This window comes from Montipora capricornis, chromosome 6, assembly GCF_036669925.1.
Source record: "Montipora capricornis isolate CH-2021 chromosome 6, ASM3666992v2, whole genome shotgun sequence".
Classification (NCBI taxonomy): domain Eukaryota; kingdom Metazoa; phylum Cnidaria; class Anthozoa; order Scleractinia; family Acroporidae; genus Montipora; species Montipora capricornis.
In genome coordinates this window covers 3,126,671-3,151,670 of record NC_090888.1, presented here as the reverse complement: position 1 = coordinate 3,151,670, position 25,000 = coordinate 3,126,671, and the positions used below count along the sequence as shown (strand labels likewise).

The window sequence follows — 25,000 nt, the reverse complement described above, 5'->3', positions numbered from 1 at the left end:
CAAAAAATTAACAGCCAAACTTATCATGAGTTTACTGCGCGCAATTCTAGAAATACACTGCAACTGAAGATATTACCCGAAAAAATCACCAAAGAAACCTTCATGGGCAAACACGTTAAAGGATTATATAATGTATTCCTCTTTTTTTTTTCTTTAAAAATCTATTGCCAAACCGTCCAACGACAAAATGCTAGGTTATCTCAATTACAAGTTAAGATGTCAAGCTTAAAGAGGATGCATATTCGGTGAAGTTCAGAGGGAGAATTACACCGGCCTTAGCCGCAACATAGCGGTCGAAAACATTCCCCATGCTTTATTTGTTTTTCTCAAATTAAAGCCAACGGTAACTTTCGAATTCGTTTATAATATTCCTCCCACGGTAATTAACTCTGGTCAAAGCAAAATGGCATGAATCTGCCGTCCACGCGTGTATTGGTGTAATGGAAGTAAATTTGATTGGCCGATGAAGGACATGTCAATCAATCAAAAAAAGTGGGCGGAAGGAATTTCGAAGAGGAATTTTGTCAGGCTCTATTTTTCGTTTCGCCAACTCCACGTTACGTACCACGCGAAACTAAAATAGAGCCTGATCGCAGGTTAGTTGAGTTTTTGTTGGTTCTCTTCTCTGCTTCGAGGGTTTTTCTCGGGGTTCTCTGGTTTTCCCCCCTCAGCAAAAACCAACATACAGCTGATTCCAGCTGGCTGTAAGCTGTGCTCCAAGGTCACACATGGACCGTATAGCGGCTGCCAGAGGCGCCTTTGTATGCTTTAGGTTCGACCTTGTTGAGCTGTGTCGTTGCTGTACTTGCGACGGCGATTAGCCGCGACAATTATTTTATTGTTGTTGTTGTTATTATTATTATCATTATTATTATTATTAGCATTGCTCAACCCACTGACCCCTAGGACTGACATTTAACCCTTTCAGCCCCATGGGGTTCCCCGTTGACGAGTAAAATCGTCTGGCGTTAGACAGAGTAAAATCTATAAGTGGCACTATTGGGAGTTAAAGGGTTAATGGGGACATAGTTTTTGAGTGAATCTAGCTGTTGTTAACCCTTTCAGCCCCGTGGGGTTCCCCGTTGACGAGTAAAATCGTCTGGCGTTAGACAGAGTAAAATCTATAAGGGGCACTATTGGGAGTTAAAGGGTTAAAAGATTTAACCCTTTGACACGCAAACCAGCCTAACTTGGCCAGACTGAGTATTTTACTCTGTCTAACACCAGACGATTTTACTCATCAATGGGTGAACCCTTTGACACCCAGACCGACCTAAACTGGCCAGACTTAGTATTTTACTCTGTTACTATTACGCCAGACGATTTTACTCGTCAGTGGGGAACCCCAGAAGTCAATGGGTTAACTGTCTAATGGCAGACGATTTTACTCGTCAGTGGAGGACAGTTCAGGAGTCAATGTGGTAAAGAAGATTATGGAATAATGCACACTTGCAGCAAATAATTTATGATAATGAGATTTTTTTATGTTTAGGGGACAATAACATGAATTAAGATTAATATGATGTTGAAATTTGGATTGCAGACAGCAAGAATTCTTCAAAAAGTACTCAACATTTCGAGAGACTTGTCACTGAATTTTTAGGACAGTATTTGCCACCCCTGCGGGAGCTTGTAATAATGCAATGATAATACAGAAGTTCCCATTTAGTGCAGTTCTGACTTGAATGTGCTTGGTGTGAATAAAAGCAAGGCAAGAAAGAAAAAATTCTAGTCCAAGCTGACATACAGCTGTATTGTAGACATTTTTTTGTACTTAAAAATAATTGGGAAGTTAAAATAGAAGACTAATGCAGGGCGCGACGAAAGTGCTGTCCGATAGCCCGGGGCTAGTGGAATGACTTGTCGGGCTAGCGTTTTCTTATCGTAGCTTGCCCGATGGGCAAGCACCGTTGGTTCCTCTTTTCTGGTGATAAATTGAGCTTTTCTACCAAAAAGTGTGTAGCAAAAAGCTCCTGAGAGAAAATGATAACGTTATGAGGCCAAATTAACGTAGCGTGACAACGTTTTCCTCTCATTTTAGTTGTGTCTGTAAATAACGTCATGACTTTTTCTGCTTACACAAGCGACTGAAATATAATTTTTGAAATGACAATATTTGCCCACTGACAGCGTGCAGTGCGAGACAATCAGTCTAATTAAATTCCAGCCAAGTCACGGTGCAGTGGATTTTCTCGGAAATTAGTTGCGTTTCGTTAGGAAAATCCAAATCCGGATTCTTGTTTCTATTTTAAAGCTGCCAATTTATTATTAAAACAAAAAAGGCCCACTTCGTGTAAAATTAAAAAACAAGAAAAAAACTCGCTTGAAGAAAAGCTAGCAGACCTGGAGCCGGTTGCTCGAAGCCTGGTTAGCGCTAACCGTTGATTAAGAGATATCAAAACCTATAGGTTTCCATGGTATTTAACGCTGGTTAACACTAACCATGCTTCGAGCAACCCGGGCCTGGTGCCGTTATTATCCGATAAAAAAAATGAAAACAAAAACACACAACTCCAGTAATTTAAAACATGATGTTTTCTCACTTCTGGAAGAGTTTGTCAGCTTGATGAGCTTTGAAGAGAATTTACTCCATCGAATATCGACAGACTTCAGATTACAGTGGTAGTTTAATTGACCGATCGTTCATGACATTCACCAAAATAACTGTGTTGTGATTTCCGTAAATTTATAATATTTTTGACCGTCAACGGGGGTAACTGCAGATGTAAACATCGAAGGAACGAACCCATTCCAATTCAGAGGTTGTTTTTCCTTTACTATTTCGCCCATGTTTGAATAAAATGTTACTCTGAAACAGTCATTTGCAATTTCTAAAAATTTTCTGGTCTTACAAAGCAAAACAATTTTCATACATGTGCGTTAACTGCGTTGATTATATGCAAATTGCAATCGGGCCGACGGCAGACAGAGAGACACATTCTTTAGATATTCAAATTGACTAAAGGCATTCCTAAACTTTCAGCAAATTTGTTGATGATGTTCATTCCGAGAACCTCGTTCATGTTAGCAGTACAAACAAGCAACTGAAATATTTCCTATAGCTCACTGTTCAACTGTTTTAGTTAATATATTTTATATTACACCAGGTAAACTATGAACTATGAGGTTGAAGTTAAAACGAAAATCACATTCAAGAATCAATTGAAAATACTACGAAGAATTAGTTTATATCTATGCTTGATATCATTACTTGTATTTTGCATAATTAAATAAATCTGATTATTCTTTATAAACAATTTAATTTCGGGCTAGCTCCTCAGACCTTCGGGCTAGTAACCTCAAGTAAGAGCTTGCCCGAAGGGCAATCTCTTCTTTTCATTTTCGTCTCACCCTGCTAATGGAAACGTTTTTTGAATGAGAATGTTTGAAGTTTTTTTTACTCATTTTGACCGAATCACAATAAGGGACAAAGTTTAACTTGTTAATATCTTTTTTACTGTTATAAATTTACAGAAAATCCACCACCAGCAACAAAGAGACCCAAGTCAGGTATTTGCTGTCATTAGTGAGGCTGTCAAACTTACTGCATGTCCATGATATAGCAAGTGACATTCAAAATTTTGCAACTTTCTTTTGTAGGCACTGAATTTGTTGCTTTGTCATATTTTAACACAGAGAACTCTGGGAATGTTGGCACAACGAAACCCCCTGTGGGAGGGACACGGCCTCCTCGTTGTCCTGGTAACTGTGACCCCATTGCTAAACCCATCGTGGATTCATCAGCCACAGTTTATGTTATACTTGGTTTGAAGGCCATTGATCGCAGCAAGATTGTAAGAGAGAGTGTTTTTACAGAGAAGGTACTTTATAAACTTTTAGCTATCAAAGATAAAAACAAGTATAGGACATTGCTTGACAATTACCAGTACATTACATTTCTGTAACTTCAGCAGACATTTTTTTTCCTTTTGAGTTATCAGTTCAAGGTATGATCCTTGAATCTTAATTACTTTATTTTGAAGACTTAGAATGGCAAAGTTGCCCCCAGCATGATAACTAAATAAATTTCAGTCTGAACACTTTTGGTAAGGCTAGCAAATGTTTTTACTTTGAGCATTGTCAATGTAGCAAAATTCATTGAGCCATTTGCACTCTTAAAAAATAAAAGTAGAGAAATGATCAGGAATGATATGGTTAAAGGACAACTGAAAAATTGGAGTCTTTGCAGTATTTGAAACTAAAAAAAAATATTTGAAACTAAGGGTGCGTTCGATTGACCATATTCCGGAATAGGAATACATGGAATAGAAGTTAGAAATCCTTCGTTTTTGTGGAGATCCACTTGAAAATTGTCAAACACTATTTTAAACGTATTTTTATCATCCTTGTTGCTTCAAAATGCCAGACATACCGTTTGAAATCATCACTTCACGTTTTCTTATTCCAGAATAGGGTCAATCAATCGGGCCCTAAGATCTCTGTAACAGAGGAATTGAATTTTCTAGAGGTTCAATCAAGATATTTTGTTTCAGGGTGACGTTATTCCAGATTACGCATTTTCTGAGATGGTGAAGAAGGAACATCTCAATTTCCTCAAGTATGCATGCAAACTGTGTAAAAGACTGAGCAATAATTCTGAACTGGTTCGACCTGGAGGTGCAGACTGTTTCCCTTCCTGGATTATAGATTCTTTCCCGAAAGGCTCACGCCATGATCGTTGGGGCAAACATTGCGCAGACATCAAAGTACCTGAATTCAGCTCAGGCAAATCGCGTGCCAAGCTGCTGCAGATGTCTGCACCTAATGGAGATTATACCAATGGTACTTATTGGATGAAGATGGCATTTGAATCGGTAAATACTATTTTTTTATTTTTAGCAGCTACATGTATGTATACTGTTTTGTTGCAGGATTTTATTCAGGTCAGGTTCCTTAATTTTACATTGCACTATTTCTGGCGAATTTTGACTTTGCTTCATTCAAACAAGCACAAGTAAATTTTTTTCAAAGACACAGAAAATTGCAAGAGCCCGTTTAGTACTTATTTATTCCAAATTGCACAATATTATTATTAATAATATACATGAAAAAAATTGAAGATAGTTAAGCAGAAGCACCGTATGCATATCACACAATCATGGTAAAATTACACCATGTATTGCACCATCCAGGGGTCACATTTGATTGGCTATCAATGCAACTATTTCATTTAATTGACATGCTCTCAGCCAATCAGCATGCTGAAATTTTTTTGTGCTCATTATTATAATCAAAACTGTTTTGCCAGTAAATTTGAAAGAGTGTAGAAGTAAGGAGTCAGAATTCAGGAGTCCAAAAATTAATATCAAATATAAAAATGTTGTGGCTTCAACAAGTTTGACTACTTTTGAACCCACAGAGCAAAGCTGTGTGCAAAGACATGACAGGGGTATGCACAATGGCCTGCCTTATGGGAGCTCTTATCTTGGATGAAATTTTGTTTTGTGTATGTTTTGGAGAGCTCAAGGACCAGGACATTTCTGAGCATACATGCACATCCTGTGCCACACGTCCAATTATTTTGTCTTCATTGTCATGTGACACTTCATTTGTTTTTACCATGCCGTGGCATAATCCTGTATTTTGTCCAATTTCATTAATCACTCACTGAAAAACCATGTCTCCATTAACCCATCGACATCCAAACCGGCCGAAACCGGCCAGACTTAGTATTTTACTCTGTCTAATGTCAGACGATTTTACTGGTCAATGGGGAACCCCTGGAAGTCAAAGGGTTTAATGGCCCTGCTAGAGGTAAAATAAAATTAAAAAAATTCTCGCTTGCAATCCTAAAACAGGTTAGCAACAGGTGGTAAAATAAGGAAAAGTGCTTGAAGTGTACTGTCATGTATAGTGGTTTTTTGTTCCCAACAATTTTGAAAGCAACCAACGTTCACTCGTGTTCGATCTTTTGATCAAGTTCATAAGCATACTGTTTAACTTTTTCTGTTAGTTATCTTATGTCACCTCCTGTCCATTACTCAGGCTAAAAATACAAGGAAGTGTTACGTTTTTGAAAACATTGGCCATGTAGCACTTATATTTCAACAGAATTAACTATTTACCGTAATTCAGTTGAAATAAAAGTGCTAGACGGCCAGCATTTGCAAAAGCGTAACCCTTCCTTGTACTTGTTCATATTCATTGCAGTGATGTTGACATCCTAAATTCCCATGACCTGCTCCCGTCTGACCTTGTAGCTCAGTCAGTAGAGCAGCAGTGACCTAACCTAAAGGTTGTGGGTTCAATTCCCACCCTGGGAATGTCCTTGTGTGGGCCCAATTCCATTAGTAGGGCTAATGCTCACGTGGTTTACATGGGTAGAATATAGCACTTCACATTACCCTCCAATAGTTAATTCTCTTTTAAAATAAATACCTTAACACAATTGCATGTAACCTGTTCATGTGTAAGACCCGTACATGTACATCTCTTTAAAAAATGGCCAACCACAAAAGCTACATTATTTTGTAAATTTTGGGTAAAAGACCTTGGATTGCATCACTCAACATGTGACGTTCCAATTAGCTTTCACAAAATAGAATGTTTTTCTTTTGGATTACATGAAATTATTTAGCCCTAGAAAGCAACTAATACTGAACATATTTAATACCTCTGTCATAATTTACACCATTGAAATACATTGTGCTCAATTTATACCTTCAGTGTATCAGGTTGGTGTAGAGCTGTTAAATATAGTGTCTTGGTAAATGATATCACTCTACAAATTTTGGGAGGCACTGCAAAGAACATGAGAAATTACAACATACCGGTATCTGGTTTTGAAATTTAGAAGTCAGACATTGGTACCTTCTAACAGGGCTCCACTGTGATATTGATGAGATGCTGGAGAGTTACATCTCTGTGAACTTCTATTTTAAATCATTAACTTGAATTATTACGAGAAGTGAAGTGAACTTTGCTGTCTTTCATTAAAATTTAATATTGTTCACTCAATGCATGCACTCACCTACTCACGCATTCATTGATTTATTCATTGATTTATTCATTAATTCTTAGACTAACTACAATTCTTTATAAAGCAAAACGATCTTTCTGACTGTTCAGTGTGAGACAAATCTTGCAGTGACGAAAGCTTAATCAGACACTGAAAAAATTATTTTCTCCTGTAGACTGTCTTCTCAGGGAAGTCATCTTGGGAGAGAGTGGAAGATTTTGACAAATGGAACAAGTTCTTAAAGGAAGAACTTCGGACGTATCCCAAAGGATTTCATTCTGCATTCCAGACCAGTTCTGAATGGGTGAACACCTTCACAGAGGTCATAGCTATCAACAGTGCCATCTATGGAATTGTTTTTTCAATTGTTCTGTGTCTGGGATCTGTGGCTATCTTCACAGCAAATGGCCTTCTCACTTTGATTGTTTCTATCACAATTTTAGGTATGTGGATCGTGTCACAATATAGCGTAGACACAGGTTCTCGTAGAGATCTCTGAAAGACTAAAAACTATTTACAATCTGTAAATAAATATTAAATAGTTTTTAGTTTTTAATGTTTATCTAAAGAAGGCTGAACAGCCGAAATGTTATTAAATCGAGTCGGACCAGTTAGAAGTTTACTCCACTGCTTTCACTCTATATTGATATATATAATTATTGCCTATATAGATATATATATATGTAGGTTGAATAAACAGAAGAAGATGCAAACTTTTCTGGTAGGAGGTCTTTAATTCAAGTGGATGTTTTGCCTATTCGAGCTTCTTCAACACTAAAAATGTTGGAATAAAATTTACAAGGAAATACAGCACAACTTGTAAAAGTACTCAGCGATATTACACACCAAAACATCTAATAAGATATATGTATTTCTACTCGTTGTTTGAATTTTGACTCGCCCTTGCGGGCTTGTCAGAATACAGCACAACTCGTAAAAGTACTTAGCGATACTACACACCAAAGCATCTAATAAGATATAAATTTTTGTCTTTAAACACAAATATTATTGTGCAGATTTCAAGTGTTTTATGGCGATGGAATATTGAAAAGCAAGATAAAATAAATTTTGCTGACTTTGTATAGGAGCAGAGAAGTGTAGGTAGAGAGAATTACAGTCATTACATGTATCAACGAAAACTGTTTTTGACGGGATGCGCTTCAACACTCTTTGTCAGGATGTATGCTTTAACGCATTGACTCCCAGGGGTTCCCCATTGATGAGTAAAATCGTCTGGCGTTAGACAGAGTAAAATACTAAGTCTGGCCGGTTTTAACAGAGATTATTTTTTTATTGGCCTCATGTTTGAATTGGGGAGAGAACCCTGGTGCTGTGGTGTGTCCTCTTTTTACATACATTCATAGGTTGGGTGAGATAAAATATGGACCGATATTGGTTGCCACTCACCCTAGACAAAGAATAATAATTATTGTAAACCACCATGTGTGGGTATATAAATCCTAAACCATGTACTTGCTTTTCTCTTTTTGTTTAGGTGTTCTGACCTCGGTGGTGGCAATATTCTATGTTGCGTCATGGCAACTTGGTGCTGTGGAGGCCATTTCTCTTTCCATCTTAGTTGGGACATCTGTCGATTACTGTGTCCATCTTGTAGAAGGATACATTCTGGCAGGAAATGCTATACCCCCAGATCTCACCACATCAAAGGTATTATTTGTTATGATTGCTGTTATTTTATTGGAAGTCACTGCAATTTCCTAGGGTGGAGTTTGCTAGCCTTGAGATGATCCTGAAGCTCACAAAGTGCAGTGCATTTTGTATTTCTCCCTCCCTTGTGACCTGTGGCTTGGTTAGACTTCCCACGAGCTTTGCACGCTGTCTTAAAGGATTGAGGAACTTAGGGTAGGGCAGATAGTGTCCTGGCGTTTTAATGTCCCAGCCAGGGCAAAAGGATTAACGAAATTTGGAGTAAGCATTGGGTTTTGGATGGATTTTTTAAAATGTAGAGCTAACGTGGAAAACCATTAAAAGGAGAGTTGAGAAACAAACATGTTCAGGCTTTTAGCCTACAGTAGTTTTGGATGAGAATTTGTGATCATTTACATGTAGCACAGTTATCAGGTTGGACTGGGTAATTTGTTGACAGTGGGTTATGTTATTCAGGGCCATATTACTTGCAGATATCTCCAAAAATGCAAGTATGAAGATGCAGGCTGATTTTCTATCTTGCTCTTCACCCCAACTAAAATGCCACCATTTTGGGGAATACAGACAATACTATGAAGTGGAAAGGATTCTAAAGGGCTGGTGCAGTAGTGAGAGCACTTGCCTCCAACCAGTGTGTCCATGTTTGATTCCCAAACTCAGCATCATAGGTAGAGTGGGTTTGTTGGTCCTTTAAGAGGTTTTTCTCCAGGTAGTCCAGTTTTCCCTTCTCCTCAAAAACCAACCTACAATTTCATGTTAGTTAATTTGTATTGGTTCCAATGTACAATGTCCCCAATTAGTGCCGCAGCGCTAGAAGACTAAATGAGGTGTCCCTAACTCTGCCATGTGAGTAAACTCAACCCCATGTAGCAGATGCTATTAAAACTAATAGATTTGTATACTGGTTAGTTATACATCCAGTGGATAGTTTTATCTACAACTGGGGTCCTTTGTGGAAATTTCACTGGTGGCTTAAGATGGTTTAGACTCAGCTAGGAATTTAATTACACATAAATTCATTTCTTAATGTGTAGTCAACTGTGTTTCCCCCTTTGACAGGAAATTCGAGGCTGGAGAACTGTAGCTGCCATGTCCCACGTAGGAACAGCAATCGTTAGCTCAGCCATTACAACAGTTGTGGCATCCATACCTCTGTGTGTGACAACCATTCAGCTTTTTGCTAAGTTTGGGCAAATCCTGGCCATTAACACAGCCGTGTCAATTTTCTTCACTTTGTCAATCTGTGTGGCTTTGCTATGCTTAATTGCTCCAGCAAGGTTCAAATCCTCTGGTTGGACAACCTTAAAAGCTTTAGTTACTGTGTTAACTGTGTATGGAGTAGGAGCCCTCATTTTGTTTCTTATAAATTGGAAGGCTGTTAGAATACCTGGGCCTTCAGGGGAGCCTTTGTTTCCAATACCTGAATAGTTCTCTCAAACCCAGACTAGTCTGCATTATTCCCTGGCCAAATAAGACGACTTAAGCAATGGAAAAACATAGAACATCACTGACAACAAGTCTATAGTACTGCAGGGTATTTTTATAAGTTTCTGTTTAAGGTTTTGTCAGGTATAGCATTGTAAATAGAGTAGTTTTAATATTAATAATAATATTATTTTGGGCAAACTGTAAAGACTTCCCAAATAAGAATAATATTATTTGTTTTGGTTTAAATTCAATTTGCACCTTTGTTTTAAAGTAGAACATCAGATCCAGATCCTGTTGACATGCTCTGGGGAACAGATGACAATTACCAGTATTATGAACCCAATCATTCCTCAGGTGCCCTAGGGTACCCCCTGTTGACAAGTAAAATTGTCTGGTTTTAGACAATCTCACTCTCAGGGATCAATGGGTTCAAGTTCTGAAATGCCTGCCTGCCAGGAGTTAAAATAGAAGAAAAAGTTCCTCATTAAGGTGATTCCCGGGTAAAAGAACCCATCATAGATTTCCGATGAAACTTGGTATGATGACATTACAGTACAAGGAGATGTTAAAAAGGTAATAAAAAGAGGGGGTCACCGCGCTTGTTTTCATGCCACGATGCTGACAAATATGGTTATTTAGGTGACTTTTGGTTATCTCAGTGCACAACAAACAAGATCGATTATTTTTCAATGCGGCGTGCTATATCACACAGAGTTCGACTTTCTTTGATTGCTCATTCATCTACGTCCCAGAAAAAATGGCTTCAAATACCCTGCATTATTAATTGATATTTTTATCCTTTAAAGGAAACATAATTTGGACTTGCTCTGCTGGGCCCGTTACGTCTCTATCTGTAGCATTTATTTCATTTGCCAAAAAAGTAGCTATAGATTTCTGCCAAATTTTTTCTCAGTTATTGCGGATATTGTTCTCATTGAATTTATAAAATAAAAAGTGGGGGTCACCGTGCTCGTTTAAGAGAAAAGGAGCTTTTATCTCGCTATCGAGCTTAGTTTGAGGGAAATCCCTTATGTTTTGTACGCGCGCACGCTTATGTGCGCGTGCTGATGACGCAAAAATCGTGCGCAGTAGGAATGCGCAATGCAAAACCAGGGAATCACCTTAAGTGTCGCAAGGTCTGAAAATAATGGGTAATCGCAATGCAATGGCCTCAGAAGTTTTTTTTTACGTACATAAATGGTTGCAAATGGGCTAAAGAATGTTATCACTATCTGTGTTACTCCCAGTCTTGCTTCTTGTGTCTTTCTAGGCAAGGCAACTAATCCTCAACGGTAATATGGGTAATGTATTGCATTCAACCAATGCACCAAAAATCCATTGGTCTGCAGTCAGCAGTCATTTTGGGGAGATGTTGTGCTGCACCATGTTTTCTGCTGTGCTGGTAGTTATGTTGGCAGATGTATTTGTAGTGTATATTGGGTCAGTCATTTGTTGGTAAGATTTCAGCCAACACATGGACACATGCATGGTTGGGATCTGATTTGTTACCATTATCCCAGCCCAGGTTGCTCGAAGCATGGTTAGCGCTAACTAGCGTTAAATACCATGAAAACCTATAGTTTTTGATACCTCTTAACCCACGATTAGCACTAACCAGGCTTCGAGCAACAGGGCCTGGTGTTTTGGCCTACAATCCTGGACAAAAGCAGTCAGTTGAGACCTTTCTGAAGTTTAGTTCTCTCAGACTACCTACAAGAAAAGCCCTAAAACACTCCCTTCCCCTTTCCTTACCAAAGTGATATTGTTTATGTACTGTTTAACAAACGAGCAGCAGTGTTTCATCAGGATTAAGGTGTAGCCAAGTGCTTTTAGACCCGATAAAACACGTACCAAGTGTTTTTAACGGCTTCAAAAACAGAATTTTAATGAGGAGTGTTTTATTGGGTTTAAAGCTCATGCTTGTGACATTTTATCGGTGTCTTGATATGCTGTTGGGTTCCTTAATTATTAACAAGTTTTTGAAGGAGAAGTGCAAATTACCGAGATATCCCTATGTGGAAAGAATTGGTTTAGATAAGAAGAAGGAAGTAGTGTCTCAACAATTTTGTGCAGGATTGTACGCCTTGTTTAAGCACTTTCTTGACCCTAGTAATAAAAAAGAAAATGGTCTGTTGAATGCCAGGACAGTAAAGTCAGGGTGCATCCTTTTTAGAACCAAACACCACGTGCTGAGTTGTATATTTTTGGATTTATTTATCAATATGCACCACTCATTTAAAAATGCTAGCCAAAATTTTGGTTATTTTTAAAATAGTCAGTGTTGAAATTTGCTGTTAAGAGGTTTTGTTACACTAGTGTAATTTGCCGTCATTAAGCAATAAAATTTAGTAAGTAAAATGTTGAAGTGTGATGTGCATTTGTTTTAAATTGACCAAAGAACTCACATTGTGAATTTTTGCTTTAGTTCACGTTCCATTTCTCTTGTTACATATTTATGAACATCAACACAGGTCAAACAAACTCCATTAATTAACCCTTTGATGTCCAAACTGGCCTAAACCGGCCAGAGTATTTTACTATGTCTAACGCCAGACGATTTACCTCGTCAATGGAGAACCCCTGTCCCCATTAAGGTGGCTCAAATCAGTTTCAACACTTTCAAGAGACCTTGTTATAAGAAGGATTGACACTACAACATTTCATCACGTAACAGCAATGTTATGGTACCACGTGAAACATCAATTATTGCTGAACAAGATGCAGTCATTTTTGTGACGTAACAAGTTACCACGACAACATGAAAGCCTTGCAAAACACCCCATATTTTGGCTTTAGTTGCTCTTTAACTAACTTGGTTACCCCAATTTTTTATTGCACAAAAGTAATTAGCAGGCCAAGATGAAACTCTGGAGCAGATTTAGAGCTGCCTTAAATTTTCAATTATTCAAGGTGGCTCATAATCCACTCCACAGAATTTTTTTAAACTTTGCAGGAAGTTTCATTCTGGCATGCTGATTATATTTAAGAAAGAAAAACATGGGTTCACCCAGTTTGTTTTTGAGATATGAGCAGCCAAAGCTAAAATATGGGGTGTTCTTGCAGGACTTTTGTGTTGCCATGGTAACTTTTTAAGTCACAAAAATGACTGAATCTTTTTCAGCAATAATTGTGCTTGATATAATCCCATAACATTCGTAAAAAATGGACAACAACTTTGAGTTTACAAGACATGTTTCAATTGATCATCTTCAGTTGCAAGTGTTTGTTACATTGCGATTTTGAATTTGAGTCAATGTTACAATTTGAACTTATGTTAATACATTGCCGTTAGAATTTTAAATTACCGGTAAACGTTACAACAATACTAAATGCAAACAATCAATAATGTTCACGCAAACAGTGTAACAAAATAAAAATAAACTTAAGTGCTTAATGGCAGGAAATTACAACAACAACAGCAACACCAAATCTACAGAAACTAACACTAAACCATAAATCTAGCTAAAAGATAGAGCAGCCTCTGAGCAACAACTGGGAACGATTAGGTGCTGTATCTAGAATGGAGAAACAGCTCTAAGAACATAGTCTTCAACATTCTTCAGAGTGTTGCAAATGTTGGAAAATGTGAGAAGTCCTGTCCCTTCTGAGATGGTCACGAATGCGCGTCGAAATGTGTCAGAATGTGTCCCTGACTTGACAGACATTACATCCTGCACAAGTGAACAGAGGTCGAAAGAATTGAACCATAACATTGCTGTAAACTGATAATAGTGTCAATCCTTCCAATAAGAACATTTCTTTCAAGTGTTGAAATTGGCTTGAGCCGATTTAATTAATGAACCCCATGAATAAAGAATTCCTCTGTTGGTAAACAAGGAAGTATTTTATGCAAGTTATCGTTAACTACTTGAAAAGCTGTAAAAAAAAATTAACATTCTCTTTTCTAATTATAGAATGTCATTGAGAATTTGGTTATATCTACGGTTGAGAATTGGCCATAAATAATCATAATTTTCTTATAATCACCCTACTTGTGTGAATTGCAGCCAGTAACTTGAGCAGCTATTGAAAATTAAACATCTGAAAATAATGTGACTCTTTTAATTCTCTCTTTTATCTTCATATCTCGAAATTTTCTGATAACCACTCCATTTGTGAGATGTAGGTTACTTGAAACCCTTGTGTTCACTACAGTCTTGCTTTTGGGTATGCTTGACTTGAACTGAAAGTGTGGGGGTGGGGCGGGGGGGGGGGGGTTGTCTGATAGCAGAATCACAGTATTAAGGGCATGAATACCCCTGTAAATTTTCATACAGGATACTATCCTTCAATTAGACTAGTAGTAATCTCTGATTTTTTAACTTTTGTTGGCAGAACGAACGTTGGTCAAAATGTTGAATCGTTTAAACGGGCCTTAAATTATGCGCATGCTTTTGTATGAAAAAACAAAAGGAAAATTCCCTTGAGAACATCACATGGTCTGAAATGAGAAAACAAGAGATACAAGCAAAAGAGGTCAATTGGCTTAAGTTGCCTTTGAGATTACTAGCCCTCTGAGATGTGATAAACCCATACCAACAAGACAACAAGCATTTTGAAACAAACATCACTGGTCACACCTTTTCTTTAATCGAATTTATTAATGCGCAACATGTTAATGAAATGCAATAACTGTAACCTTGTAACCTAGAAGCCTACTATTGAACCAAATAAAATCCTTGAACTTAAAAAAAAATAGCAATTAAGAAGCCACTCCAAATTTCAAAAAATCCTATGTTACACATTTATCATCTTGTTTGTGGTGGAAATGAAAGGGACCTTGCAATCAGTGCAGCAGAAGCAATATCAACATTACCATTGGTTCTCTGAAGTTCTAAAATTGCCTGATCCCTTGTAAAACCAAGATCTACTATCTTCTGAATGCTTGCCTCGGGAATGTTAGCTGCTCCAGACATGCTTGCAGAAGATGAAGACGGGGAAGAAAAGGAAGAGCTTGACCCTTGGGAGCTGCTGTTTGCTGATCGTAACATTGCTTCTGCCAGTTCTCTATCTTCCATTTCTGCCAGCTGCTTGTCTTGAGTCATCTGTTCTTCTCTGTCACTAAACGTTAGACGATCAGTCACAGGTAGATCAGACTCAGCAAGGAATGGAGTCTCTGTCCCAGTTGTACCAATGTGCAGTACATTGTTTTTTAGATCAATGCAACACTGAAAATTTGATGAAGTAAAATTCTTGAGATTCTATATTAATTAATATATGACAAAACAGACCTTAAGTTATACAATATATCGAAAGCATTTGAACATTTGGTACTTCCCCAATAACTTCCTTCATCATCACCATCATTGCTAAAACCGCTTTCAAGCTAAACTTCTTACCTGATGTCTTTTCAACATGTCGAGTCCCAAAACTAAATCCATTGGCTGATCTTCCATTACAGAGAAAGATGATTGCAAAAAGTCCTTCTCTATCTGGATTTGTGCCACATGAACACGTCCAACAATTTTCTGTGTTCCCACACCTTTAGCAATACCTGCCCATCGCTGATCCAGCAGTCGCATGATGTTGCATCTTTCTGCACAAGCTGCACTCATGAATGTCATTTGTGCTCCTGAGTCGACAAATGCCTTCACAGGGTGACCATTCAGCTTACAGTTTATGTACAGCATGACTACCTTGCCAAAGGATTCTGGAGAATACTCCATAGCAATCTCCATGTTTTGATTTACATTTGACATACGGATCTCCTCTGCAATTTGTTTCTGGGCCTCAAGATCAAGCGGATCGGCATTCATGGTTCTAATGCGCTGCATATCTCTATCAGCTCTTTCCTGACGCTGTCTTTGGAGCACTTGAGCAAAATTTTGTAAATTCCCACTTAAAAGTGCATCAGCAAGTTCTGGGTTTCTTTCTTTTAGCAGGGAAAGTTGATGGGGGTCAGCTAAGAACATGTCTCTTATATACTGTGGACTATCTCTGTCGACTACTGCCTGCTGGGGCTGTGCCTGGCCAGTTTGATTCTGTGGTGACTGTGGATGGGATTGGCCAGGGACTTGTATGCTTCCCCAGTCTAACCCACTTATTGGACCCATGCCTATACAAAGGAAAAGATCAGTGTAAGTGGTGTTTGGAAGTACTGTAAGTCAGCTCGCTCTCTTTCTCTCTCTGCAACAGCCTACTTTTTTATAGGTCATTCTTAGACATCAGCCTGTCACAATTGGCTACTGCTGTTATGATCACTCGGGCAATGATGAATTACATGTGTAAATAAAAAGTGAAAACCTTGAGGGTATGAGGAAAAAACAGGAACAATCTTTTTTATATTTTCTGAAACGCCAAGGCTATGACTAGTGTTTGATGTTGTCTTTGAGTATAACTTATGAAACAGGATTGTTCCTGTTTTTTTTTTTTTTCGTCCAGGATTGGAAATATAATAAGGTGCCCTGTCAAGTTTGATAAACATAACAAAATGTAAATGAAATGATATGAAATGAATCATATACTAAACTGCAGATATGAAATCATGAGAAACTATGATCCTCGCAGTTATGAAGGCAATTTTAGCAATTGCGTAGAGAAGCCTGAAAAATTGAATCCACAAATGACCAGCTCCTAACGTCAGCGGCTTCATAGCTCAGTTGGTTAGAGCGTCGCACCGGTACCCCATTTAAGTCCTGAAATTTTCAGACTTTTCTACACAATTGCTAAAATTGCGTTCAGAACTACGAAGATCATTGCTTCATTGGATAACAAAGTGTCCTTTTGAATCTGAGGTTAAAGAATAAAGTCAAAAATTTTTTGTGCAATTTTTAACTGAGAGTTTTAGTAATTGTTTATGTTGACTTAACGAATAGTGTTGGAGTACACTTGCCTGTTTTTGTTTTTTAACACAGGTTGATGTCAAAGTTGAGGCGAGTGGCATGAGGACACATGCATCTTATCACATTCAATCCTGGAAACATAGTTTGCTTGGGGATATTATTGAACCTAATAATTATACTGACAATTCTTTGCATTTTTTTTTACACCAAATGAACTATTGATAAATCTCATCAAAAAATTCATACTAGACTGGTCTATTTCAGCACATGTGAAATGACGTCATCTTTCAAAATAGGACAAATTGCGCATGTGGAATTAAAAACTATTCTACGACCGTACACATCAAAAGGGAACTTTAAACAACTGAAAAAATCTTCAACACAGATTTGTCAGCTTAATTTAGGATAAGTGTTATTTCTACACTTAAGTTAAAGGATTTGTAAGGATGATCATTTAAGCATCATCCCAAATTCTTAGAATTTGACGTTTTTTCCCACTCAAGCGATAACAGTTCTTGGCTGACCTGACATCTGTCGAAGAGGTTCTGTGGCTTGCATGACACGTTGCATCAACAATACATCGCCATCTTTGATTCCATAGCCTTCCAGCGTCTTTGTGTTGTCTCGGAGTTGTACGCCGTTGTGAAAAATCACGATTTGGGACGACTGAACGCCCGATTCGAACTCCAGCAGTGCCTTAAAATTGTCCAGTTCTAGATCATTGCTCACATCTACATTATATATTTGATCGCCTTCTAAGGTTACGGTGACTTTCATGTTGCTGTTCAACGATGAAATGTGCAATCGTGTATTAGCAGTGCGAAAGTACCTTCAGGAATTAATTTTGCAAACCTATTGTATAATCAACCGAAATAATGTAATTGCTCAGTAATTGTGACTAAGTCCGTTCCCAAACTCTTTTGTAAAAAATAAACGAGGAAACCTGGGTTAAATTGCCAGGCTACCTGCATGGTTACATGGGACACAACATTTGGGAGGATTTTTGCAGGATTGTCGTGGCATCGAGATTATTTTCCTCGCAAAATATGACTTCTCATACAGACTCTTCTCTGGATGGGTCTGGTCAAAGGTGCGTTTTTTATCTGATAGGTTTTAATGTTATTGGGTGAAATTTTTAGTTTGTATTAGCGTGAAGACTGGCACATCGTTCGAACAACGACTGGCTCGATAATTGATAGATGCGCTATGGTCATCTTGTACTGTCCGTCTGAAAATACCTCTACGAAGGGACTGAAGTGGTTCGTATCGCTAATATCTGATCAAATCCGTGGATTATTAAACGTATTGCGACCAAACGTTTGCCCAGTGTTCCAGAAAGTAAATGCAAAGAGCTTAGCGACAATGTTTTATCCTGGCAACGATTGCTTTCCGTGATAAAATTTTAGATAATCGCAGAGATAAACGTTACTTAGACAGTAAAGGAAGGAAAGTCTGAATTATTCAGGCTTGAATGGCATGATATAAGTATTCATATAAACTCCTTTTGATTTGCTTGTCAATCTTGCTTAGATTATAATAGAACAAGGGGCTACGGATAGCCAATACTTTGTTCGAAGGGATTTTAGCCGGTTGCCTTTAATTTAACATTCACAGTATTTCGATGATTTTTTATGCTACAATTATGGTTGGCCATTTGTTGCAAAATTCAACAATAGGGCCGTTTATACGAGAGAAAATAAGCCGCGGCTAACTCTGGCCGCGGCTTACGTAAGCCGCGAAAACAACTATTTATACGAGTATAAACTCCCCGGCCAGGATAAGCCGCGGCTTGAGAAAGCCGTGAACGCAGATTTTGTACCATTTATACGGGGTGTTCGCGGCTTATGTAAGCCGCGGCTTAGTTTCTCTCGTATAAACGGCCCTAATGTATACTTGTATGCAACAATCTATATTGATTCAGCTTCAACACAGGATATTTTCATTTAACTACTATGTTGATTCAACTTCAACACCGGATGTTTTCATTCAATGACTACATTCATTCAACTTCAATACGGGCTTTGTTTATTCAACAAATACCGGTATGTTCATTCAACTTCAAAAGGGCTATTTTTGTGCAAGAAGAATATTTATGCGACTTCAACGTCCAAAGTTACAAAGTCACTTCAACAAAAGTATTTTCATTCAACAATTCATTTACATTCAACTCTTCGCAAGTTCCCGGACATCAATAAAGCTCCACCTCCCTGAAGTTGAATCAATATAGATTGTTGCATACAAATATACCGGTACATTGTTGAATTTTGCAACAAACAGCCAATCATATACTATTTATCTTGGTCAACATCCAGTTCAATTCCGTCCTAAAGTCCACATTCTTTGACCCAACCATACGGTTAAGTGCAATCGTAGAATAGTTGTTCACATTTAAACCGTTGTTAATGGCTTTGGCTCCAATCAAAACCAGTAAGCAGATGCTTTACAAGTTTCTACGAGGTTATTTAAAAATATTTAAAACTCTTTCTTTAATACTGGGAGAATTATAAAATTATACCATTAGCCCAGTAAAATGTGTTAGGGAGTCATACGATGACCGGATATTGCATTGCGTGCAATGAAAAACGCAAAAACAATTCTTTAATACATATTTCCCTGTTAGTGGTCATAACAATAAAAATTGAATAGAGCGGTTTTCAATTAAGTGTCGAAAGTAATTAGCGAATTGCTTTGGTTTATGATTACTTCACTCAGTGATTGGTTCAAAGTTCTCGCGCCACTTTTTCAACCAATCAGAAGTGAAACCAAAACCAATTGTGGCGTGCGCATGCACATTTTCCTGTGCTTTGTGTCGGCGACATGTAATTACTTCTAGTTTTGATTGGTTTACGGGATTGTCTCAAGTCAAGTTCAACGTGAAACAAATCATCTTTGTGGCTAAGATGTTTGTTATAACCTCTCGAACTTGTGTTGTTTGCCCCTCAGAAGTGTGTAGCTAATTTGCATGATAAAGGCAAATCCAACATGGCGGCTAACGTGAATAAGGTCTATTGAAACTCGCTCTAAGGAGATACCGCGTTCAAATCTTACTTGCACTTCCTTCTACGAGACAAAGAACGGAGCCACATTGCAGCCCCAAAATAAAATATAAATAAATTGAAAAGTCTGAATTCCAAAAAACAGAGTCAAATCCTATACTTTGTTCTTCGGACTTTACTGAATTAAAGTGTTGTTAATGAGCCCAAACCACACGTACACTCTTAAGCCACGACCAGCACCAACCCATTTAAATGCAGCTTGACCCAGGAGGCTCACAGCCCTTCTTGAGAAATATTACGTACTTGAGGGTTTTGAGGATCGGTTTGGGGTGGATCGAAGATAAAAACTACATGTAGTATAAAGGAGGGTTAGAAAAATGTAATGAATAAGTTCATCATCATGATCGTCACAATCATCATATCCAACAGCTTAATCATTATAATTATTATCATTTCTTATTTATTCTTATTCGTAGGGATGTTGAAGAACCTCCAGAAAAGAGTGTTTGGCTTAATGCCCATCAGGACCCAATGGCGTCCCTCTACACCTTTTCAACCTCTATTTCATTAGCAGATCTGAATGCTGATTCAGACTTCAAACTTCTAGTTGCAGACCTTGGCACCGGGACCTATGACACCAAACTTAAAGTCTTTAAAGGTACCAGTTTGTTCATGGAGAGTGCCATCATAGATCTCCCAATAGCTCTGGTATCATTTTACATGGACACAAATGATCCACGAACTCCTGCCGTGGCAGTAGCCTCTGGGCCATTTATCTATGTGTACAAGAATTTGAGGCCTTACTTCAAGTTTACCCTACCACCACTAGAAGTCAATGCGGTTGAACAAGATCTCTGGAATCAAGCTAAAGAAGACAAGATTGACATTCATTTGCTGAGGGAGATGCTGGAAAGCTTGAAGAATGAGGGAAGTGAGGGCTTGCTCTCAGTTCGTTCCTTAAAATTCCTTTCTCTTGAGCCAGAGGAACTTGAAGCTTTTGCCAATGCCCATAAACATGCACCACTGAAGAGGCAAACAGTTATCACATGCATGGGAACAATGAAGAAAAGTGTTGCAGATGAAGATGCTGTTAGCTGCCTTGTAATTGGCACAGAGAGTAAAGATGTGTTTGTCCTCGATCCTGAGGCCTTCACTGTCCTGGCAAAGATGAGCCTTCCAAGTGTTCCAGTGTTTGTTTCTGTTAATGGCCTGTTTGATGTTGAGTTTCGGATTGTTGTTGCTTGCAGAGATGGTAAAGTTTACACTTTGAAGAGAGGCAGCAAGAATGCTAAAGCTTGTATAGAGCTTGGAGCTCAAGCAGTTGGTCTGGAGCGCACAGGAAAAAGTATCATTGTTGGTTGTATGGATAACACTCTGCTGTGTTTCTCAACTAAGGGGAAGAAGTTGTGGACAGTCTACCTCCCCAGTAATATCTTCACCATGAGCCTCATGGATCACAAAGCCAGGGGATTTAAGGCAGTCATGGTTGCCTTGAGCAATGGTGAAGTCAGAATCTACAAGGAAAAGTATCTTGTCAATACAATCAAAATGCCAGATGCTGTAACTGCCTTAAAGTTTGGCCGGTTTGGCCGTGAAGATAGCGCCTTGATTCTTATAACAAGAAGTGGTGGACTGTATGTGAAAATCTTAAAAAGAACGGCAAACTTTGAAGGGAAGGACATGACGCCCGGCCCGCCCCCTGCACAATCTATTAAGCTAAATGTCCCCAAGAAGACAAAGCTCTTTGTGGATCAAACTCTGCGAGAGAGGGACAGTGCAAGTAGCATGCACAGAATGTTCCAGCATAATCTTTATTTGCTTCGCCTGATGTCTGCAAGGGCTTACGTCAGTGCTTTGCAGAAAAGCCTGAACCCCATCTCTTCTTCAGCTACTGAACCTCTGAAGTTATCGGCACAAGTTCAAGGCATCGGCCCAGCCTTTAAGCTGACTGTTAACCTTCAGAACATTTCGTCTAGTGTGCCATCTACAAACCTCCTCATTACATTTCAGTTTGATGATTCACTGTATGCTCTGTCAAAGCCTTGCATTACTGTTCCTCTACTTGTTCCAGGTCTGATGTATGCTTATGAAACACTGGTTGAGTGCATCAGTGACAAGGGCATTTCAGATGCTATCAAAGTGTTTGTTTTGCATCAGGGCAACAGCATTCCAGTTATCACTGCTGTGATTAATATGCCAGTTAGTGAAGCATTGGTTATTGTGTAGAATAGAAGTCTGCAATAGCAGAATCCAAATTGGAAGACATCTCCCAGTGTGAGACTTGTTGAAGCAGTTATTATTATTATTATTATTATTATTATTATTATTATTATTATTGTTATTGTTATTGTTATTGTTATTGTTATTAGAGCGGTTTTCAATTGAGTGTCGTAAAACTAAAACCAAAGTAATTACTTTGGCCAATCAAAAAGGTCGGAGACAATCCACTAAACCAATCAAAATTCGAAGTAATTACACGTAGCCAACACAAAGGGCGGGAAAATGTGCATGCGCGAGCCATGATTGGTTTTGGTTTCACCTCTGATTGGTTGAAAAAAATGTTGCGAGAACTTTGAACCAATCACTGAGTGAAGTAGTCATAAACCAAAGTAATTCACTTATTACTTTTGACACTTAATCGAAAACCACTCTAGTGGTATTAATTATTATTGTTATTATTACTATTGACTGCTGAAAGCAAGTTACATCATGATTGTTTAGCTATTTGTTATATCACTGGCATTTGGTTAAAAAAATACTGCGTCGCATTTCCTAGTCAATGAAAGGCAACAGGATTTCATAGCCTTCAACTAAGAGCTTTTATTTTATGATTACAAGGAATTAGATATCCACTCAATTTTGAGTCATCAACAAAATGAATCATGTATTGAACTCCGGATATGAAATCAGGTGACTGGTTAAAGTCCTGAATTTTTCAGGCCTTTCTTCACAATTGGTAAGATTGCATTCGTAACTGCGAGGATCATAGTTTCACTTTAAGTCATCAACAATGCATTAGCAACAAAAGAAATAACAGAACATTGATGTTATTTTAAAGTTAGGGTTTTCGTAAATTTCTTCTTGAGGCGTAGACTGTAATACTGTATAATTAAGGTTATTCAATAACTTGTGACATTTATTGCTTGTGGTATAAACCCTTTGAATACTTCAACATCAATGACTGTCTCGTAAAATACTTGAAAACAGAAACACTATTTAATTCTTAACTTCACTGTGATGGAGCGATGGAGGTAATTGCCTTTTGGAAGCTAACAGCAGATAAATCCTTGGATGATTCTTCAGTAATAATAATAATTGTTATTGTTGGTGAAAGCAAAATTGAAACTTGTTCAGAGACAGTTGTTCATTACACCTCGGAAAATACCATAATACTCTTTGTTTGTCCCCCCAAATTTTGCATAAGCATTGTTTCCAGTTTCTCTTGGGACTTACAACGGTCTCAAGAGAAAACAAAAACAATACTTATGCAAAATTTGGGGGGACAACTTGGCCTATTCTAGATCACGCCAACTAAGGCTTTCTTGTATAACGTTAAAGCTGACTGCTGCTTTGTTGGCAGTCATTTAACTGACACAAACCATGCTGCTTAGCTCTGGACTGACTTTACTCGGAGGTGAAGTATTATCTTTTATGGTTTTCAAAACTGTAAGTTGCTACTCACTGTACACAGGAGAAAAATTAAATTTATGGTCCTAAAATTGCTGTGTTTGTTTGTGTCCTAAAACTAACCACTCATAGGTGGGCACAATAATAATGTTAAAAGATGTACCATACCCGTTGTAAGTTTTATGTGCAGCTACTCGAACTTATTGTAACAATACTTCCAGTAAATGGTCCACGGTTCCTTCGTAAATTGCATGTAATTGCCCATGAATAACAAAGTTCGAATAAAAAACCTCCGATCATTCAAAGAATTTGTAGATTCAAATCTGTTAATTGTCCTTAAAGGGACCCCCAAAATAGCGGTAATTGTGAAGAAGAGCTCCCCAAAAAACCTGTCGGCCGACTGTCGGTCAACTGTCGGCCGACAGGTTACCGACAGTCTACCGACAGCTAACCAACAGGTTACCGACAGGTTGAGAAAAAAGAAAAATTGTGGAAAAAACGAGCAGTTAACGTGACATAACATTCCGTAATGGTGATGTATGACTCGACAGACTTCACCTACTTACCGATCAACTGTTATCAGTTGTTATCAGTTGTTATCAGATGCGTATAGGATATATCACTTGCCTAATTTACAGCACACCAGACAATCTAAGAATCGCATTGGAAGATAATTTAATCGAAAACTCGGCAAAAAACTCTGAAAACCATAAGCTACGTATCAATACAAACACTTTCGTTCAAATCGCCCTACAATGCAACGCAAATAGCCTGTGTACAGCCGCCCGCTCTCCGAACTGAAAAAAAATCGGAGAGGAACTCCCCTTGATTATGGACATTATGCTGCAATAATAGGATTCCATGTGCTTCCTAGAAGAATCTAAAAGAGTAATTGCAGGATACCCGGTCACTCCAAGCAACGCTACCTCGTTCCTGGCTCCGTGGCTGCCAAGTGGCCATAGACTGCAAGCAGTCCCTTTGCAAACGTTTTCAATTCCCAGTTTCTCTGTCCTTGTGTGGGGCCATTTCCATCAGTAGGGCTAACGCACACATGGTTCATATGGGGTAGATACTTAGCACTTCACATTACACTCTAATCAGTTAAGTCTGTTCAAATATAAGTGCTACACGGCCAACGTTTGAAAAAACGTAATCCCTCCTTCGTAAATCAGCCGAGCGGCCCGCTTCTCTGAGGCACCGTTTACACGAACGCGGTTTCATTTGTAACCCCATCGATTTCGGTGCGGTTACACCTTCCGTTTACACGACACCGATCGAGACTGTTATAGTAACCGTGTCGATTTGGAATCGCTGCCAAAAGTGGAGCGTTTTCAAAACGATGCGGTTTTATCTGTCGTGTAAACAGCGAAACCGCATCGATTTGAATACGGTCACTATTTTGGCGCGAAATTTGCATTGTTCAATTCAAAATAGTAAATTTAGCGCGTAGTGCAGCACTCGCTTATACCATCATGGCTTGGATTGTTCTGGCGAAACAGTTCCGTGTAAACACTTCCAAACCGCATCGATTTTGACGCGGT

General features: G+C 38.4%; 3 protein-coding genes across 3 annotated transcripts in view; 2 read left to right on the top strand and 1 right to left on the bottom strand.

Moving 5' to 3' along the window:
- Positions 1-12,419, top strand: part of LOC138051202 (protein dispatched homolog 3-like) — a 30,043-nt gene extending 17,624 nt beyond the window's left edge. The window contains exons 6-12 of the mRNA XM_068897363.1: positions 3,475-3,510; positions 3,637-3,821; positions 4,494-4,814; positions 7,134-7,401; positions 8,454-8,626; positions 9,686-10,543; positions 11,182-12,419. Coding sequence (XP_068753464.1) covers positions 3,475-3,510; positions 3,637-3,821; positions 4,494-4,814; positions 7,134-7,401; positions 8,454-8,626; positions 9,686-10,054 — 1,352 coding nt within the window. The 3' untranslated portion in view covers positions 10,055-10,543; positions 11,182-12,419. The remainder of the gene's footprint in view (positions 1-3,474; positions 3,511-3,636; positions 3,822-4,493; positions 4,815-7,133; positions 7,402-8,453; positions 8,627-9,685; positions 10,544-11,181) is intronic.
- Positions 12,420-14,635: 2,216 nt separating this feature from the next.
- LOC138051205 (protein DDI1 homolog 2-like) lies at positions 14,636-17,774 on the bottom strand. The gene is made up of 3 exons (XM_068897365.1): positions 17,361-17,774; positions 15,394-16,109; positions 14,636-15,222 (listed from the first exon to the last, which is right to left on the bottom strand). Exons 1-3 carry the CDS (start codon positions 17,611-17,613, stop codon positions 14,803-14,805), a joined length of 1,389 nt encoding a protein of 462 aa, XP_068753466.1. The 5' UTR covers positions 17,614-17,774; the 3' UTR covers positions 14,636-14,802.
- On the top strand, positions 17,708-23,551 carry LOC138051204 (Bardet-Biedl syndrome 1 protein-like). The gene is made up of 2 exons (XM_068897364.1): positions 17,708-17,926; positions 20,309-23,551. The coding sequence occupies exons 1-2, from the start codon at positions 17,814-17,816 to the stop codon at positions 22,056-22,058; spliced, it is 1,863 nt and encodes a 620-aa protein (XP_068753465.1). The 5' UTR covers positions 17,708-17,813; the 3' UTR covers positions 22,059-23,551.
- Positions 23,552-25,000: the final 1,449 nt, after the last annotated feature.

What these genes read in the sequence shown, in the direction of transcription:
- LOC138051205 (XM_068897365.1), bottom strand. Translation starts at nt 17,613, where the DNA reads ATGAAAGTCACCGTAACCTTAGAAGGCGATCAAATATATAATGTAGAT. An exon ending in ACCTCTTCGACAGATGTCAG is followed by an intron (nt 16,110 to 17,360) that starts GTCAGCCAAGAA and finishes TCCTTTGTATAG; the next exon opens with GCATGGGTCCAATAAGTGGG. An exon ending in ACATGTTGAAAAGACATCAG is followed by an intron (nt 15,223 to 15,393) that starts GTAAGAAGTTTA and finishes TCAAATTTTCAG; the next exon opens with TGTTGCATTGATCTAAAAAA.
- LOC138051204 (XM_068897364.1), top strand. Translation starts at nt 17,814, where the DNA reads ATGGGACACAACATTTGGGAGGATTTTTGCAGGATTGTCGTGGCATCG. An exon ending in CTGGATGGGTCTGGTCAAAG is followed by an intron (nt 17,927 to 20,308) that starts GTGCGTTTTTTA and finishes TCTTATTCGTAG; the next exon opens with GGATGTTGAAGAACCTCCAG.